Source organism: Balaenoptera ricei, chromosome 20 (genome assembly GCF_028023285.1).
Source record: "Balaenoptera ricei isolate mBalRic1 chromosome 20, mBalRic1.hap2, whole genome shotgun sequence".
In the NCBI taxonomy this organism is placed as follows: Eukaryota; Metazoa; Chordata; class Mammalia; order Artiodactyla; family Balaenopteridae; genus Balaenoptera; species Balaenoptera ricei.
Window position 1 is genome coordinate 47,212,719 of NC_082658.1, and position 18,684 is coordinate 47,231,402.

Sequence of the window (18,684 nt, forward strand, 5' to 3'; positions counted from 1 at the left end):
TGCTTGGGATGATCGTGGTTTATTAACTGAGTTTGGAGACCTTCTGGAGTCTCTGGAATCGGGGAGGTCCAGGCTGAGGGAAGAGGGAGGAGAGAGCACGGGCTCACTTTGATCAGAGGGTGGTTCCTGACATCCGGGCCTGCTCCCCGTGGGTCCTCCACGAACCCCACAAGCGTGTGGGAGAAAGCTCAGGCCTCTTGGACAGGCATCACTGACGCAGGAAGCTTGGTGACGGAGGTGAACCCAGGAAATGTCCCCATGCTTCTGAGATGGGCCAAGGGCTGGGCTGGGCTCCCGAGAAGCCGACTCGGAAGAGAGGCCTGTTTGTGCGCTTCTGCTGTGGGTCCCCTGGTGTCGGGGGTCAGGGTGTGCGTGGGAGAAAGAGATTCAGTGTGCGAGGTTCTGCCAGTCACTGAGCCAGGGCACGGGGACCGCCTCTGTGTCCCCATGATGCCAGCGCATCCTGCTAGCTCCAAGAATCCTGTCCTCGGGAACCAGGGTGGGGCTCAGGGCATCCTCAGACCAGCAGTGCCAGCAGCACCTGGGAGCGTGAATCCCGGGCCCTGCCTCGGACCTCCTCAGCGTCTGCGACGTGACAAGATCCCAGGTGGTCTGCTGCACGCCGGAGTGTGAGAGGCACTGGTCTAGGGGACTGTTGTGCAGATGCGTCGCTGGGACACTGAGGTCGCATGCCCCTTTCTCCCCACTACCCCACCCGAGCAGGAGTGGTGGCGGGGAGAAGTGGGCCGGGGAGCCAGTGAGACAGAGGCCCGACCCAAGCTGGGAGCCAGATTTTGCCAAACCCTCACTTAGCCCCTGGCTGAGTTCTTTCCTTGTTCTCACCGGGCTCAGTCCCTTGAGAAGCCTTCCCCGTGAAAGATGTGTGTCCTTCCCTCACTGCCACGTCCTTGACGTGCAGCCCAGCCTCACCTGTGCTGTCACCCAGGGCCCAAATCATTACTGGCCACACTTTCACGAAACAGGCAGCCCCAGAGCAAAAGGCGGCGACTGCCTAAGACCGGGCTGTGGTCTAGGCCTTCGCTAAAGACTCGGCAGCCTCGCACCCCTGCCACGCCCCATGTGAGACGCCTCCTGTGTGAGATGCAGCTCATGCCCGCCGGCCGGCCTGTGCTTCCTCACCCCCATCACGGGTCTTCAGATGTGCACAGAACTCCGTGTGCTGTCCCCATACCCGGTGGGCATTTCAGAGGAGCAATGGGGCCACGCTGATATGTCCCTTTGTGGGGGATTTTTGTCCAGGCTGTGGCACCCCCCCAGCCCCCAACTCTGTAGAGCTTAAGGCTGCTTTCCCTACAAAACACCCACACACACATACAATGTGGTTAAAATAAAATGCATTTCGTATAAATATCTCCATCAAGGAGTCATACAAGGAAGGCTCAAGAGGCAGACTGGGGTTTGTTTTTTTTACATACAGAGGCATAAATAACTGTACATGGGCAGCTAAATACGGAGTGACGTGACAGCGCCTCCTGGTGGTCACTCAAGTGGTGCAATCAAGGAAGTTCCATCCTTCTCACCCACTGGCCAGGCCTGGCACTGCAGATTTAGTCTCCAAGGGACGGGGGAGGCCCATCTCTCCATCACCCCGTGAAGGGGCTCACTCAGTCCAGGCTGCTACTGGTAGCAGGTCAAGTAAAGGGTTTGAGAGGGAAGGATATGGGGAAATAAGATGTGAGGCTTGGGGATATAATCTCCCTCCAATATCCCCAGTTCTGTGACCTCAGAAAATCGAGAGTTGGCGCCATCCTTAAATTCTACGGTGGCAGCTTTAACTTCTCCTGTGGGCACTTGAAGCTCTGGTATTGCTGGGCAGCTCCGCTGCCCCATCCTTTTTCACCTCATAGGGAAATACAGCACCAAAGATATCTTCATGATAGTGCTTCTGGCTCTTTAAGGGAAAACAGAGACCAAGGTGTCAGGTCTGTTGGTGTAGCCACCTCTCACTCATCAGGTCCAAGCTGGGACAAGCCCCAGGGGTCCCCCTGCTTCCCCATCACACCTACACACATGAGCCATTTTCCTTCTCAACTGTCATGCTTAGATTATTCTTGAATCTCACTTAGACTATGTAACTCTCATGAACACCTGCTCTGGCGTGGACCACCAAAGCATCTCCCCAAGCTTTATGATGGACGCTAAAGCCTGTCCAGCGCTTGTCCTACAAGGTGCTCCAGGAAATGTGAGCTCTGAGATAAATATGGTCGGGAAATGCCGTGTACTTTCTCCCAGTCTTGAAGTGCCACGATGCACAGCAGCCTGTCGGGGGCCCTGAGAGTCTTGTAGAAAAATCAACATGGGGGCTTCCCTGGTGGCGCAGTGGTTGAGAATCTGCCTGCCGATGCAGGGGACACGGGTTTGAGTTCTGGTCTGGGAAGATCCCACATGCCGCGGAGCAACTAGGCCCGTGAGCCACAACTACTGAGCTTGCGCGTCTGGAGCCTGTGCTCCGCAACAAGAGAGGCCGCGATAGTGAGAGGCCTGCGCACCGCAGTGAAGAGTGGCCCCCGCTTGCCGCAACTGGAGAAAGCCCTCGCACAGAAACGAAGACCCAACACAGCCAAAAATAAATAAATAAATAAATAAAAATTAAAAATGAATATCTGCTTAAAAAAAAAAAAAAATCAACATGTTTGCCTTTGTTTAACTGAGCAACCAGACCAGGATGTACAGTTAGGCCTTCTAACAGCCCGACCAGCTCTGACCTCCCGCCACCTCTAGGATTCCTCTGAGCCCAGACTGTTCTGAGCCTGACTCCCCTGGCCCTGGCTCCCTGGCCCGTGTCCTTGACCTGTGGCCCGAGCCCACACACCAGCGGCCCTACCTTAAGCTGGAAGAAGTAGTCCTCCACCTGCTCCTCAGTTAGGCTCAGCGCGGTGGCCACCAGCTGCTTCAGGGTGCGGGCCACATCCCGGGCCATGCGCACGTCCCCGCAGACATAGAGGTGGCCTCGCTCCTCGTGGAGCACACGGAGCACCTCGTCCGCCAGCTGCTGCCGCAGGATGTCTTGAACGTAGACCTGAAACCAGAGGAGGTGGTGGGTCCAGGCCCCCAGAGCTGGGGGCGAAGGCTGCGGTCAGGCCTGCTGGCCACGGGGAGGTGAGGAGGAGGTACGAGGGGCGGCGGGGTGAGCACCCTCCTGGCCAGGGCCCTGCACGGGGACCAGGCTTGGGGTGAGGAGGTGCACTGGTGCCCTGCCCGGCCCAGGCCTGGGCTGGGGCTGGAGAGGCGAACGCTGGCCACAGCCATGCCCTGGAGGAGCTGACTCTCTAGTGGGGCTCCCTGATTTGCTCTGAATTCACCGTGCCTCAAAGAGGCATCAATCAAGCTACTTACCCTGCCCGGAGCTCTGAGGCCCACCTGCCTACACCCCAGAAAAGGGAATCTCTGTCCTTGAGATCTCTCTGTAATTCAGAGCAGGGCTCCGCAGCTACACAGAAGTCCTGGAGTCAAGTGGGGACTCTCTGCTCTTGCTCCACACAAGATGCCCAGTGACCCTGGCACTGGGCACGGGTACCAGGTCTGGGAGGAGCCCAATGGGATCAGTTCACAAAGGCTGAGCCAACAGTCTTTTCTGACTCCCCAGGCTCATGGGGCAAAGAACTCCCCGGCACAGCAGAGCCAGTCAGCGGGCCGTGCCGGGAGCAGCGGCTGCCCCCCAGCCTTGCTGTGCTTGAGCGTGAAGCCGACCTGGACCACCTCTCCCCGCGACAGCTGTACGTGCCGGGGGAGGACCTTCAGCAGGCTGGGCACTGGGGGTTGACCCACATGTGACTCTGACTTAGCGCTGAGCGTCTCAGGGCCCGTCTCTTCTCCTGGAAGAGCGAACATAATCGCGTCACAGCGCCACTCTGGCGACTGCATAATCGCCTCCGTTTTGCAGCTGAGGAGGTGAAGGCTCAGAGGGCGAGGGGCTTGTGGGGAGCCAGGCGCCCACCAGGGTCTGTGCTTGTAAGGCTCCACCCACCGCACGGGCAGCTGCAGCATTTACCTTGGGCTGGTCAGGCAGGCGAGAATAGGCTGTGTGCACCTCATGCAGCACCCCCTTCCGGGTCATCTCCAACATCTCCTCCCGGTAGATGTGGTCCTCATCTGGGTGGCGGCACCCAAACACCAGGGTCATGCGGCCACTCTGGAGACCTGCAAGGCCCAGCAGGCTGCAGTTACCAGGGTGGCCACCAGAGGGCGGGCGGGACATGCTTCAAGGCCTGCCGAGCTGCGCACCCAACTAGAATCCCATTTCATCCCCACGTGCTATCTAGTACTGTCCCCACTTTACAGATGAGGAAACTGAGGCCCAGGACATTCACATCCTTTGTCCATACAGGCTGAGGCAAACTTGGGAGAGGGGCCAGGAAACATCTGCTACAGCTTCAGTTCTACTGGCGGCTACTGGTGGCTACAGCTTCAGTTCTACTCCCAGGCAGGTGCTGCGCACCACCTGGTACCCCCTCCGCACCCCCAAAAACCCTCCAGCTGTACCTTTGTGCTCGGCATCATGCAGCCGCTGCTGCCAGAAACTGCGGAAGGGGGCGATGCCCGTGCCAGGCCCGATGAGGATGCAAGGGTGGGAGGGGTCCTCGGGGAGCTGGAAGCCGCTGGCACTGAAGGGGACAGAAGGAAAGAGGCCCCGTCCTCAGACACACTGGGTCAGATGCACACGCAGGACAGGGGCTGGGGAGCTGGGGATGTGGCCGGGGGCGGTAGTATTGCGGGGTGGAGAAGACAACGAGCTCAAAGTTGATTTCCCACGTCCTACGGGCTGTTTCATGTCCCCGGTCCAGGCGCACCATCACCTTGCCCTGGGGTCCCTCTGAAAAAGGCTGAGCCTCATTGTCCTCTGGGCCCCAACACCGCTGCCACCTCTGTCCCTGCTAGAGACTTGGCCATGCTCTACCACAGGGGGTTAGAACAGAGAGGCCCAGTGTGACCCTAGTGCCTTCTTTACGGGCCAAGGGGCCCAGAGTGGCATCTAAACCCCAGATTCCTCCCTTTCAACCCAGTACTCCCCGGGGCCAGTGGTCCCGTGATGGACACAGTGGAGGGGGTGCTTACCTTCGCACAAAGCAGGGCACCAGGTCTTGGGGCTTCAGGTTGCTGAGCCATGTGCTGCAGACGCCGTGGTGCAGGGGACCCTGGCCGTCTGCAAGGACAGCGCACACCTGAATAGCATCGTCCCTCCCACCCCTGCGTGAACCTTCTCAGTGGCTCCTCCCACACTGACGCACCTCCCTGAACTGCCCGCTCAGGCACTCTGCAGGCTTTAATCAAGGGAATGTTTTTCTCCTGGTTCTGAGTTCCACCCTCTATTCGCCCAGAGTTGGCAAAAGCTGAAAGGGACTCAGAGAGTGTGCAAGGCTCTCCTTGTGCCACTGCAGAAACTGAGTCCCAGAGAGGGAAGGTGACTTGTACAAGGTCACTCGGGTAGCAGTAGAATCAGGTCACAGCTCAGCTTCCCTAACTCCTACTCCGATGCTCCTTCCAAGAGTTTCTCCAGGGACCCTCCCAGCCCATCACTTAGCTCCGATGACAGTAGCACAAAGTGGCCCCTCAGGGTGACCACAGTCACTTCCTCGCAGTGTCTTCAGGAGTACAGCCCTTGCTGGTAGGAACCCTGGGTGACGGATAAGCTGCTGAGCCTTCCGGTCTGCTCTTCCATCTCTGTCTCCCCCAGTGGCCCCTCCTGGACTTGTGGAGACCCCAGGTTCCCTTCCCAATGGCCCAGCATTTGAGGGGACCTTCAACCAACTCGAGAAGTCCCGCTGGTTCTCCTCTGGATGGAACTGTGCTCTCACAGGATGTGCCTGCCTCTCCTCTCCTGGTCTGAGGATTGAGACTTGGCCTCTGCAGATGTTCTCTAGCAGAGCAAAGAGAGTCTCTGCCCAGTTTTCAGGAACTGTGTGATTGTGCTTCTCTGTGCACAAAGGGCTCTGAGGTGTGAGCCAGCTCCCCAGCTTTGCCAACCCAGGCAATGCTCAGTTACGGAGAGAGGGCAGGGGCATGTTTCATCCAGTGGAGGAGCCAAGCCCAGCTGGACAAGGTTTGGGACCTCCCCGTGTATGTTAGCCCATCCCCCATCCTCTGCCCTCACAGCACCCTGCACTTTCCTTCTTAGCACCTACACAATGACAACTGTCTATTTCTATGAGTCTCTCGTCATTGTTCCCTCTAGATGGGAAGCTCCATGGGGGCAGGGTCTATGTGTGCTGTATTTCCACACCCACCGTGGTGCCAGGCATAAAGAGGTATGAAATAAATCATCGCTGAATGAGTGAGTGAATGACTGAACAATCAAGGCAGAATCACCCCTGTATTCAGGCTGGACTATCAGGAAGACTAAGAATCGCTGGGCTCCCACTAAGTACTGGGTACTTCCCACATCTGATCTCATTAAATTGTCCCAACAGGAGTTGGACAGTAGAGAGGAGTATGGCGGTTAAGAACTTGGACTCAGCAGTCAGACTACCTGGGTTTGCATCTCAGTTCTCTACCTGCTACCAGGGTGACTTTGAACCTGTGGCTTAACCTCTTTGTGCCTCAGTTTCCTCGCCCGTGAAATGCACACAGCTCCCGTCTCACATGGTTACCGATCACACGTACACAAAGACGTTAGCTCAGTGCCTGGTTCATGGTAGTCTCTCCCACACTCCTCCTATCGCTGTTAACAACTCTGGAAGGTGGGTGTTTAAGGATGAGGGGACCAAAGCTCAGAGATGTTGAACAGCTGCCCCGTAAGTAGCAGACTTGGGCCACTCCACAGCCTCTGCCCCAGCCTTACCTCGGGTGCGGTACGTGAGCACGGCCACAGTGAGGTGGATCTCCGTGGGTGTGTGGTCCCTGGAGGAGCTGATGGAGTAGTACCGGGGCTTCAGGACAGGCAGCTGGGAGAGCAGGAAGCTGGCAGGCACCCGCAGGGACGGGAACTCCTCCAGCACCTCCAGGAAGGTGGGGCTATTGGTGAACTTCCACGTGTTGTAATCAGACGGCTGAAAGCCAAGGGCAATATGAGTGTCTCAGGGCGTTTGCCCCACACAGAGGGAAGAGGCTGTCACAATCCGATATTCATTCATTCACTCCCACAGCAAACACTTCAAAGGACCAGGTGCTGTCCACGGTGCTGAGAATGCCAAGCTAGAGAGGAAAACGTTCCTGTCCTGGAGGAGCTCAGGCCAATGAGTAGCATTTCTCTAACTTGTCTGCTTAGAACTTTACTGTCAGCAACTTGTGGGCAGGTGTCAAATCTTTATTCTAATCTAATTTGGGGAAGGCCTTCGGAATCATACAGACCTGGGTTCAAATCTTGACCGGATGCCCTTACTATCTGTGGGATCTTGTCCTCATTACTTAACCTTTGTGGAATGAGGATAGCATCACCTACCTCATGGGGATGTTGTGAGAATTAAGTGAGAAAATGTGTGCCAGGTTAGTGCAGAGCAGCCACAGGATAATGGCAGTGGAGGTGGCTGGAATCAAGATAATTAGCGATAATGGTGACGGTAATAATGATATTCAGTGCCTTTTGCAAAGACTTGGGTCTAGAAAGTTGCAGGTGAGTTAATGCACTCTCTCATTCATTTATTAATTCAACTACCCATCTGTTACTATGTCCATTATCCATTCATCCACACCATCCATCCTCCAACACTTCCTAAATTCCAGGCTTGTTCCAGGTGTGGGGAATAAAAGACAGAGTGGCTCTCCTTTTCTAGCTCATTTCTGAGGAAGTGCACTTTGGTTGCATCCTGCAGACATTCAAAAAAATTCAGTTCACTTTACACAACTATGTCCTAGAGATGGGACAGGAGAGGGCGCCTGACTTCCTCCCAGCCTTTGACAAATCGCACTTTGGGAAGCTGGGGTGGATTCCCCTTGGAGGTTAAAGACCAGCTCTAGGCTCAGGATGCCCCCGACTCTGGGACCCTGCTCCTGCCTCACCCACCAGCCCCGACCTTCACCTGGCACAGGGTCTCCAGCCTCTGCCTCTCAGCCTCGTCCGTGGCCAGCTGGGCCAGCTTTTGGAGCAGCAGCTGGGTTGGCGGGGTGGTGATGTCCAGGAAATAGGTGAGAGCCTGGCTGAGTGAGCAGGTGGGCAGCCGCTTGTCCCTGACCCAGTAGCTGCCTGGATAGGGAAGAAAGGAGTCAGGATGGAAAAAAGGCCCCATTTAGGTTTCCCAAAGAGTGATGAGGCATCTGGGACAGACACCCTCCACCTTCCAGCTGCAGGGGAGAGAAGACACTGAAGTTCTGGTTCCAGGAACAGCAAAAGGGTTCACGTGCCCAACTCAAGTGCAGGAAGATGGTGCCCAGAGATAGGACTGCCAGGAAAGGCTGGTCAGCAGCCCTCCAAAGGGCACCCAAGTTGACACAATCCTGCAAAACTAACTGTGTACCAGAGTCCAGTCCCTCTCTGGCCCAGACCTGAACTTTAGCAGGACACACACAGGTGAACTACAGACTCACCATGACTAAATTCACCAAAGACTGATGTACACCCCAGAGGCCAGTTCTTCATTTAGAGAAAAGCCCATAACTTCAGTCTCCAGGGGTGTTAGACCAAGAGGTGCTGGGTGAGCAGCACTCAGCCCAGAGCGAGGTGGCGAGTCTCAAGGAGGTGCCAAGAGGCAGTATGCAGGGCGGCCACAGCATGGACGCTGGAGCCAGTAGACACGGGTTCAAACTCTGGCTCCCCACTCGCTAGTAGGCTGACTGAACCCTCTGAACTTGGGTTCTGTCTCTGTGAGATGGACGTGATAATAAAGCCTGTCCTGCTGAGTTTGCATGAGGACTGAATGAAACAGTACACGTATTAGGTAAAAATATTAGTATTACACTATTTCATCTAGACCCAAGGCCTGAGGAACCACATCTGTCTCCCTACAGTCACAAGGATGTCTCTGTCCCCTTATCCTCGAGTTTCAGGCTCTCTCACGTTCTCCTGGACAGTGGGGAACAACGCCAGACTTTGCTTCTCAGACTCCTGCTGTCCTATTTTGGCCACTCTCTTTAGGGGGACACATTTTTTGGAGGTATCATGATCGCTGAGGAAGCTAAGGCCGGGGAGCTAGTCCAAAGGGCTGGAAGGCCCGTGATTACTGATTGCATTAGTTTCCCTCTCCTAGTGCCTGCCACCCAGCGCTGTGCTCACCACATAGGCTGAGAGCCTCACCTTAGCACACAACGGGGACTCTGAACCCTCCCCAGGATAGCCTCATCTCTCCAGTGAGGATGGCCAGGAAGAGCCGTGCTCTCCTGGTCACCCATGGCCTGGCCCTGCCCACTGCCCACAGAAGGTGGGGATAAATGAGACCCTCGGTGGGGAAGCAGTATGAAATTAGAATGCCATGAAAATGCAGTATAAATTCCAAAACATAAAATTTGGGATCCGAAGAGACTTTCAGGGTGTATTAAACTACCTTCCTCTGACCTTCTGGACAAATGTCGATTAGCCCATGGGAAATGGATATTCCTCCATTTCTGCATTTGTTTGGTGCCAGGAATTGTGGTGAAGGTTGTACATGTTATCTACTCATCTGTTCTTCACCACAGCCCTGCGAGGAAGGCTCTATTATCTCTATTTTAGAGACAAAGAAACAAGGCCTCGGGAGGTTAACTCCTATGCCCAAGGTCACATTGCTAGTAAGTGATGGATCAGGGACCTGAATCTTCAAAGCTCACCATTTTTATAGTTCCCACATTTCTCTATCATGTCACCAAGCAAGCTGCACATGTGTGTCTGTTGTGGGACTAAAGAGACAATGCATGTATTGATAAAATGCTGGCATCAAGTAACTACCCCGAAAATGGTGGCTGCTACTGTTATTATAATAATAATAATAATTATGACTATTTTTGCATATCTGCATCCTGTACTAGGTAGTGAGCTTTCTGAGGGCAGACACGGAGTCTCATTCATTTTTGTAGCCCAGGGCCTGCCTGGTATATAGATGTGAGTAGTTAAAATTTTGATGGAAAAATGAATCAGTCAACCAACAAAAGTGGCCGGGTAATCAAAGAATGAAGGGGAAAGATAGCCCAGCCTCTGGTGTTGGGCAGATAGTCCCAAAGAAGCAGCCCTTCTTGTTGGCCCGGCGGCCGGTCGAGGACTATTTACAAGGCTGCTCTGGCGCGGGCTTCAGGGGCCCACCACTCAGCAGGAAGGACAGGGTTTGCTGCCCGTTTGCAGCGCAGGTCCGGGCCCAGCCCATCAGTGGAGCTGGGGCTTGGTGGGAGGATGCTGGGGCGGCCTCAGCTGACGCTTTTGTGCAGAGAGCTCACCGTTCTCGCAGAGGGTCTCCAGGCGCATGGGTTGGTCGGGGGCAGGGCCATCCACCACTCGCTCCAGGATGCCTTGGACCAGAGCTGGCTGGTTGCCTGGGAAAACTCCGAGGTGCTCTCCCGGCAGGTAGCTTGGACCTTGGCTGCCCTCACAGGACAGTTCCACCAGGAGGGTGGTACGGCTGCAGAAGGAAAAAGAAGCCTCTGGTTACGCCACCAGGATTTCCTCCAGCACTCCCTGATGGGTGGGCCAGTTTCCCCAGGAAACGTGCCCTCCTTTCATTTTCCTGCCTGGTTCCATGAACACGGGTTGCCGGCATCCCGAGGCTGGGGTGCTCAAGAGGGCCCGGGGCTGACCCGGCCTGTGGCTTCTCCGTGGGGAGAGGGTGGACAGCAATCGTCCCATGCAGCCCTCCCAAGCCCTCGAGAGCGCGACCACAGACTCCGCCTAAAGAAAGCATCGCACTGGGAGGTATGTGGGCATTGAGACAAACCTTTCCTAGTGTCTAGCGCAAATCTGGTTCTTATTAGAACACAGCCCACTTTTGCTAATGAATGTAAGGACAGCACAGAAAAACAAAACCTACAGAGAATCCACACTGCTGGCTGAGCCGGCGGGGAAAGGTCCTTCCCTGTCAAAACTTTTCCTGAAAGTTCTTAAGAAAGCCAAATAGTTTGAGTTTTTCTTGCCCTCCCCTTTTGGTGAAATAGTTAAGTCACAAAGGACAGGAAGTGAAGCAGGTGCCTCGTTCCCAAGCTGGAAAACTGGCCCATGGTTAATGGAGACCCCATGTAAAGGTGCTGGTGGCCACAGGGGTTAACAATCAAGCTGCTCCTACCAATGGCATCGTAGCTAATGCCAGTGGACACTTCCCTCCTCTCCTTTCTAAGACTGACTTGCTCTGGTCTTTCCTGGATTAAAATAAAATCTGTGGAACGTCACCCAAGAAGCCCTCTCCTTTGCCCTACCTGGATTTTGGACTCTGTAGATTCTGCCGCGATTTCAGCCTCATGGTGAACACATGCTTGGCGTGCATACTGCTGAGGGCTGTGGGACAGAGAGACAGTGAAGTGGCAACGTGGCTCTTAAGTGTTGGTGGGGCAGCCTCCGCGTGCTGAGTCAATTACACCCAGACGTTACCCTGGGGTGTCTCACTGTGGTGGTGCTGGGGTTTTCCTTCCCTTACTTTTTTCCCCACTGTGTTTCTGAATCACAAATAAAGACCCTTGGTCTGACAGAGGATGCTTGTGCCGCTGCTAGGTATTGGGAAATGCAATGTAAATGCCCCAATATGGGAATTTCTAGGACATCCCATGGCTTGGGATCCGCAGGAGAGCGTAGTTGAAGCTGGGGATATCCTAAACATGAGGAAACGTGTAGGACCTCTGTAGTCCTGGTATAGGAGAAGAGGAAGCGCAGAAGCACAGCATCCAGAGGGGCCGTTCAGAGTTCCCAGACTGTAGCCTGGAATTGCCTCTGAAAAATGTTCTTCATAATACCTGGCTGCCATTAGAGCGGGAAGGCTGGGGCCCAGATCCCAACTTGGCCATCTGCTAGCAACTTGCTGCACCTCCCTGAACTTCAGTTTCTCTGTCTGTGCCTTTCTCGCAGGATGAGTGTAAGGGATCACTTAGAGCAGGTGGGCAAAGAGTCCAGCACAGTGCCTGGCACATAGGAGCGTCCTTCTCTCTCCACTGCCCTCCCAGGGTTTCCTCCTAAACCGCCTCTCTCAGAGACGAAGCACGCCCTCAAGTCTCGCATCCCAGCAGGCTCTTGGACCCAACAGGAGAGAGATGCCTGGTAGCCCTAGACTAGCTGCCTCTGTTCAGAGGGTCTTAGTGGTCTCCTTGACCCTAGGCTCAGGACTGAGAGACACCCACCCCGGCAGGAAGGGCAAACAAGCTCCGTGTGGTGCAGGGAAGCAGGTACCTTTGTTGAGGTCCAAAGGCTGTGAGTCTTGCACGAGCCTGTAGTGGTGCAGGTCCCAGGTCACAGTGGCAGTATAGAGCTTGGGGATCTGAATGTGGTGTTTGCCTCGGACATCGAACGTCTCACAGGCTGCCTGGATGAAGATGGAGCCGACGGGTGTTAATAATCATCCCTGGCATCAGCGGCATCACCACTGCTGGGGCTACCATTTTTTAAGTCCTTGCAACTGAGCTGAGAGCTTTGTGTAATTACTAAGCACACTTATCTGGTTGGGCTGTTATGAGAACCCAAAAAATGGCTGGTCCTAGCACATAGTAGCTATTGCGATTATTATGAATATTAATAATGACAGCATCTCGTTTTATCCGCATGCCCGCACTATGACACAGGTGTGATTACTCCCATTTTCCTGATGGGGAATCGTGTGGAGGAGACGTGGGCTTGGGAACCATGTCGGACCCACTCAAGGTGGTGCTCATAAGCCCCACTGCTGGGTGAAACGCTTTGCTTCAATGAGTTCTCTCAGTCAATGGGGTCAAGCCACAGGTGATAAAGACCTACTGAGATATCCCTGTCCCCAAGTTCTCTGTGGCTGGGACACTGAAACAAGACAAGGATGTCAGGAGGTGACCTGGATAATCAGACGGGGAAAGATCTTAAACCACAGCTTCCCGAGGGCAGGGAGGTGTCAAGTGGAGCTCTTCTGGGGGCTGTGGGAAAGCAGCAGTGACTTGAGCCCTCAGGCCTGCGACCCTGGCCCACACCCGGGACCACGCCTATAGGACCCAGCAGGGGTCATGCCACCCAGGATGCCGGGCACAGGTGTCCTGGGCACGAGTGCACCGCAGCCTCCCTCCCGGTGCCGTGGGGCAGCTCCGGCTGTGAACTGACCTTGAAGGTTTGCACGGCCCAGGCACGGAAGGCCTCCTCCTGCCCGCTGAGCTCGTCCCCTTCCCCTGTTGGGGCGAGCTGAGAAGCCCCCAGCTGGGACAACTTCTGGTCGATGTCATGAGCAAAGGCGCAGAACTGAGGGTACATGCTGGAGCCGAGGCCAAACACGGCATACCTGCCCGAGGAGGACACGCCCGGAGCCTGGGTGAGCTGACTCCGCCCACAGGCCAGCCTCTGACCCTCCCGCACCAGCTGGGCAAGGACCACCAGTGCCCACCCCCTTCCTGCCCTCCCTGGCTCCCGAGCCTCGTCTCCAACTCCCACGACCAACCGCATGCCTGGCCTGCAGAAGTGTGAGCGGGACTCGGTGTCCCTGCTTTGACCCACAACACCTCTGAGGACAGGCTGTCTCTGGGCCTGGACATCCCAGGAAGTTCCCACTTATACACACCCAGCTCCGTCCCTGGAACCCAGACTCTGGGAGTGGGGAAGGGATTTACCTGAATTTGTTGGTGAGCTCTTTCAGCATGAAGAGGGACTTCTTCAGTTTCTAGAAAGAGAGAGAACCACAGAGTTCTCAGGACAGGATTAATAAAAGCACCGCTTTTCCCTTTCTTCTGGTGGCTCATTTAAAAACTGGACATATCTGGCAGGAGAAAATTCAAGATCCTCGCAGGGAAGCTGGTTTAGGTGGGGCCGCCTGGCTGGGACTCAGGGACAAGTTCAGCCTTAGCAACTCATGTGGGCCTGACCTTTGGTGTGGGGCGAGGACAGCCCAACCCCCAGTCCATCCAGCCCTGGCAGAGGGGGGGCTGCCTTGTAGCAGGGCATCACCAGAGGGACTCCTGATGGGACATGAGCCTCTCTTCTTGTCAGAGTGACAACTGGTCCCGTATTCTCTGAAATAACCCTGATTTCCCAGGAACTCAAGATAACTTTAGGTGGAAAATAGTGTCAAATCACATGGTAAGAAAGTATTCTTTTTTTCTGTAATTTTTTATAGTTATTCCTGTTTCAATTATTTCATTCTTTTGTCCTGAACACTAGGGAGAAAATCTCAGACTGCTGCTAATGGAGACTTAACACTTCTCTCATACTTGCTTATTACTCTTTTTAAAAAACAAAGCAAGCCATGGTTAGGCAACAGTATCCAGCTAAAATTCAATAACTGCTTGGCTTTCATTGGATTTACCTGGGACCAATTTTTGCTGGCTTTCCATTTGTGAGAGTGATATAAAGTTTCCTTTAAACATGAATTTTTGAATTTAAAAAGGCAGGTCAATTTACTGAAATATATTAAGTACGTCACAGGAAAGGCAGCTCATGCATACAGAGGAAGTCCCGAAGGAGGCAGGCCAATGGCTGACGTTAGGGCGACCCAGAGTGATCTGAGCTCTCACTCCCGAATGCCCTCCTTAGGACATGCTGAGTCCCCAGATCCTTTCCTTGGTCCTCTTAGGCTCTACCAGACCCCAGACCCCTGGGACTCGGGCCACCCACCTCTCCGTTGCCGGGGGAGTCTCCGTTCCCGAACGTGCTGGTCACCACCAGCAGCAGCTCTTCCTCCTCCAGATGGCTCAACTTGTATTCGTCCATGCAGAGAACCTGCACGGCACCCAAGGTGGACATCAGCCCTTGTTTGCCAGGCTGGCGCCCTCCACGCCCTCCCCAGACACCCAGCGCTTCCCTCACCCTACCCAGGCCGGGAGTCCCCTTCGTCATCTCGGTCCCCTGGTGCCCGGCACAGAGGAGGTGAGTACTTAACAAATCCCTGTCTACTGAACCTATTTGAACACGGCATCCTCGATTCTTTGATTCTCCCACGCTAACACATCAGCAAGCCCTGGAGGGTTTGCCTCCAAAATACCGCGTGTCCCAAATCAGAGCACGTCTCACCGCTTCCATCACTACCTTGAATTCTGAGTGTGTGGACATATTTTCCACAAAAACGGGATGGGCAGGTTACAAAAATGACAACACCTCTGGGGACCCAAATGCTTTGCCTGAAGCTAATCTCAGGTGAAATGTGTCACGGCCTCGCGGTTCTACCCAGGCCTACCTGACCCAGGAGGCCTTCAGTGATGGAGGATCAAATCCAACACTGGTGGAAGGAATTAGTCACCCTTGGGAGTTTTGTTTTATTTCTCTGCATCTTATTCATCCTCTGCCCCCTTCACATTTAGCACTGCACCCCGTATAGGAGGTGTTCTGTAAAGGTGAATAAAATCCATCTAGAACAGCTAATGTATATTGAGACTTAGCAGCATTAAGAATGTGTTTCTCAAACTGTGTTCCCTGGAACACTATGAAAAGCTTATTTACTAGGTAAGTTTGGGAATCCCTGGACACACCTCTCTCCTTCTATCACAGATTTTCAATGTACATCAGTATGCCCAAGGCTCGGGGACATCCAGGAGCAGAGCAATCATTTTAACTTGCCCCAGACTTCTCCGTGCATAGGCTGAGTCGCCTACCTTAGGGTTGAAGGCGCAGCTGAACAAGGCCCCTAGGTCCTGGGCCAGCGTTTCTGATCTTCCCGTCTCTGTTGCAAAGAGGATCGTGGCTCTGACCCGGGATGCCATTCTCTCATGCATCAGCACTGAGGCAAAGAGCACGGCTCTGTGGGGACAGACATACTCTGTGTGCTGAGTCAGCCTTCCAGAGGAAGATGGGGGCCCAGCATTTAAAGTGCAGCAGATCGAGGAAAAAGAACCCAGGTTTCTCACCAGCTATCAACCCTGACTCACCGCCCTTCTCCTCCCCTCCCCTCCCCCACTCAACCCACCACTCAGTCCCTTTGGGAAAATGGAGGAGAGAGAAAGCTGGGACAGAGGTGGCAGGTGACCCTGGGAATTGGTGTCTGGATTTCTGGGAGCCAAACCCTTTCTCTCTCTCTTTTTTATAGTTTTAATATACCTTTTAATTAATTAATTAATTTATTTGGCCACACTGTGCAGCATGCGGGATCTTAGTTCCCCAACGGGGGATCGAACCCATGCCCCCTGCAGTGGAAGTGCAGAGTCCTAACCACTGGACTACCAGGGAAGTCCCTCCAAACCCTTTCTCATTGTTCCCTGCCCTTCAAGGCCTAGAAGGAAGGGCTGAGGTTCAGATGTCCACACTGGCTGCTTCCACTTACTTGACCAAGACTTTGAATCGAATCTCTCTTCTCCGGGGTCTCCGCCTCTCATCCTGCCAGACGTGGGTTTTCCAGGCCGCCACCTTCAGAGAAGAGGGCAGGTATGTGGGCAAGGTGGGCCCTGGCTTGGCTTGGGCTTGGAGAGACAGAAGGCCCTTCATGGCCTTCGTGAGTTGGGGGGTTGAGCAGGTCCTGTCCCCACCCTTTCACTGAAAGCCCCACAGGGAAGGGCTGCATCTGCCTGTCTCCCTCCACGTTGTAGCTCATGTCCGGCACAGAACCTGCACACGATCAGTTGATTGTCACTCACTAGTGTCCCCCTGGAAGGAAGAGGCTGCACATCTCTTTTCTTTTGGTGTCTGGTCACTAGGAAGGCTACACAGATTGTATATAATGCATAGTCTGCCCTGGGATATCTCTGAGAGTAGACGAAGGTGCTATGACCACAGGCGCAGACTATCCCAGGCAGTCAGTCACACTACTTATCACTTTTAGAGTAAGGAAGCTCTTCCCCAAATCTAACCAAAGAGCTTTTTGACAAAAAATGAAATCACTTCACTGGGTAACGGTTCCTGAGTGCACTCTGGGCTGGACACTGGGCTGAGCTGTTACGTGCACCAGCTCACGTGATCCACACAACCTCCTCCATCGCGGAGTTGATGACCCTCCTTTTAGAGATGAGAAAGTCAGGGCTTAGATGGGTGAAATGACCCACCCAAGATCATACAGCTAGGAAGTGGGAGAATCGCCCCCGGATGTGTCTGACCTGGGAGCCAAGCTCTTCACCATTATGTCATGTGACTGTCTATAGCCCTCCCGAGCAGGCGGGCACAGTGGCGGTCACCCTAAGGAGCTTAAACTCCGTCAGAACAACGGGCTACTAAAGGTACCATAAAAGGTATTTCCTTCAGTCTCACTTCTGTAGAAATGGACAAAAGCATCCTTGAGTGAAGCCTGAAAAGCATTAAAAATATGCCTCTGTGTCCCCGATCCTTCCTTGTATGTCCTGCACTAGTGAGCACACATGTGCACAGGCACATGCAAACACACACGCATGCACGCATGTGTACACGCATGCACACATGTGCAGACACACACACTCTCTCCACCCCTGAGCTCCCAAGACAGAAAGGAGAGGAAGGTCCCTCTCTTACCTGGTAGTAGTAGAAAGGGGACAGGATATAATTTAACATCTCCTGGTGGAACACGGGGGTGATGCTTCCAGAAATTGGGGGGACCAGCCAAATCCAGTCAGCTGGGCAGCCCCCTCGGGACCGGTGCTCATTCTGCATGTACTTCATGAAGGACTCTGCAGCTGAGTGGTGGTCCGTGATGGTCACATTATGCTTCTAAATCAGAAGGCGGCAAGAAGGGGAGTTGAGGAGAGTGGTCGGTTGGCTGCAGGGCTCCCAGATGGACTACGGAAGGGCCTGGCAATCTGTAAAATGGGAGCCCAATCTCCTCTGGCCCCCTTCTCGCTGCTGAAAATAAATACCCAAATGCAAAGTACTTCCAGAGCCTCTGAGGAACCCAAGCAGTCACCATAGCCATGGTCAGCCCACAGGCCACATGCTGCCCCCGCTTGGCCCTCTGGGGGCGGTGTCCAGCTTCTCAGGCCCACAAGTCTCCCTGAACTCCCACAAATGGCTCTCTGGATGCTGATGAATCAAACCAGTGGCTTTTTGTCACTTGTTGGTAGAGAGTTCCAGGAGTCACCTCCCCAAGGATGTGGCTGTCTCAGCCAAGGAGGAACTAGGTTCTTTGGAAGAGGACTGAAGTACTGGGGGGAACCACAGTGCATGGAAGACAAATCACCACAATGTCCCACATCCTAAAATTAGAAGCCAAGGGGTCTGAGCCTTCCTGGAATGATCCAACAAGGGCAGCCACATCGTCTGCAGCAACTCATGTAGTCAAGAGACATTGGTTTCATGGAGTGGTTCAAACCTTGGCCTCTTATTAGCCATGTTACTTTGAGCTATTAGTTCCTTAACCTCAGTTTCCTCATCTGTAAAATGGGGATGGTAATAGTTCCTACATCATGACGTTGTTGAAAGAATGCAATAAAATAATACAAGTAAAGCATAAAACGTGCTCAATGAATGTTAGCTGCTATTATTATTTCTATCTACCAGGTATTGCATACAGAGGTGAAAGACGTGGCCCCTTCTCTGTATTGGATCATACTCTAACTGGGGGAGGCAGAAAGACATCAGCCATTTCACATGGTCTGATAGAAGCTACGATGGAGGTGAGTGCAGGTGCTGACGGAGGGTTGAGGGAGGGCTTAGCTCATACAGGGGCCCAGAGGAGAGATGGGGGATTTTAGAGACAGTTTCTAAGAGGAAGTGAGTTTTGAGAGATGGGTACCAGTTAGGCAGCAGACGGGCAGTCCTGGAGGAGGACACTGCATCAGTCAAGGCCGGTA

The 18,684-nt window shown here is 54.0% G+C and overlaps 1 protein-coding gene across 2 annotated transcripts in view; it reads right to left on the reverse strand.

Moving 5' to 3' along the window:
- The window catches only part of NOS2 (nitric oxide synthase 2), a 55,894-nt gene that overhangs the window by 14,024 nt on the left and 23,186 nt on the right, over positions 1-18,684 (reverse strand). Inside the window, exons 12-27 of one of the 2 annotated variants that reach the window (XM_059908952.1) lie at positions 17,411-17,605; positions 16,257-16,339; positions 15,592-15,736; positions 14,618-14,722; positions 13,618-13,667; positions 13,118-13,292; positions 12,227-12,359; positions 11,266-11,344; positions 10,297-10,478; positions 7,977-8,140; positions 6,800-7,007; positions 5,077-5,164; positions 4,504-4,625; positions 4,013-4,161; positions 2,846-3,040; positions 4-1,912 (exon numbers count right to left, since the gene is read on the reverse strand). In XM_059908952.1, coding sequence (XP_059764935.1) covers positions 1,793-1,912; positions 2,846-3,040; positions 4,013-4,161; positions 4,504-4,625; positions 5,077-5,164; positions 6,800-7,007; positions 7,977-8,140; positions 10,297-10,478; positions 11,266-11,344; positions 12,227-12,359; positions 13,118-13,292; positions 13,618-13,667; positions 14,618-14,722; positions 15,592-15,736; positions 16,257-16,339; positions 17,411-17,605 — 2,193 coding nt within the window. In that variant the 3' untranslated portion in view covers positions 4-1,792. Of the gene's footprint in view, positions 1-3; positions 1,913-2,845; positions 3,041-4,012; positions 4,162-4,503; positions 4,626-5,076; positions 5,165-6,799; positions 7,008-7,976; positions 8,141-10,296; positions 10,479-11,265; positions 11,345-12,226; positions 12,360-13,117; positions 13,293-13,617; positions 13,668-14,617; positions 14,723-15,591; positions 15,737-16,256; positions 16,340-17,410; positions 17,606-18,684 lie in introns of those variants that run through there. The other variant, XM_059908953.1, reaches the window with a different exon arrangement.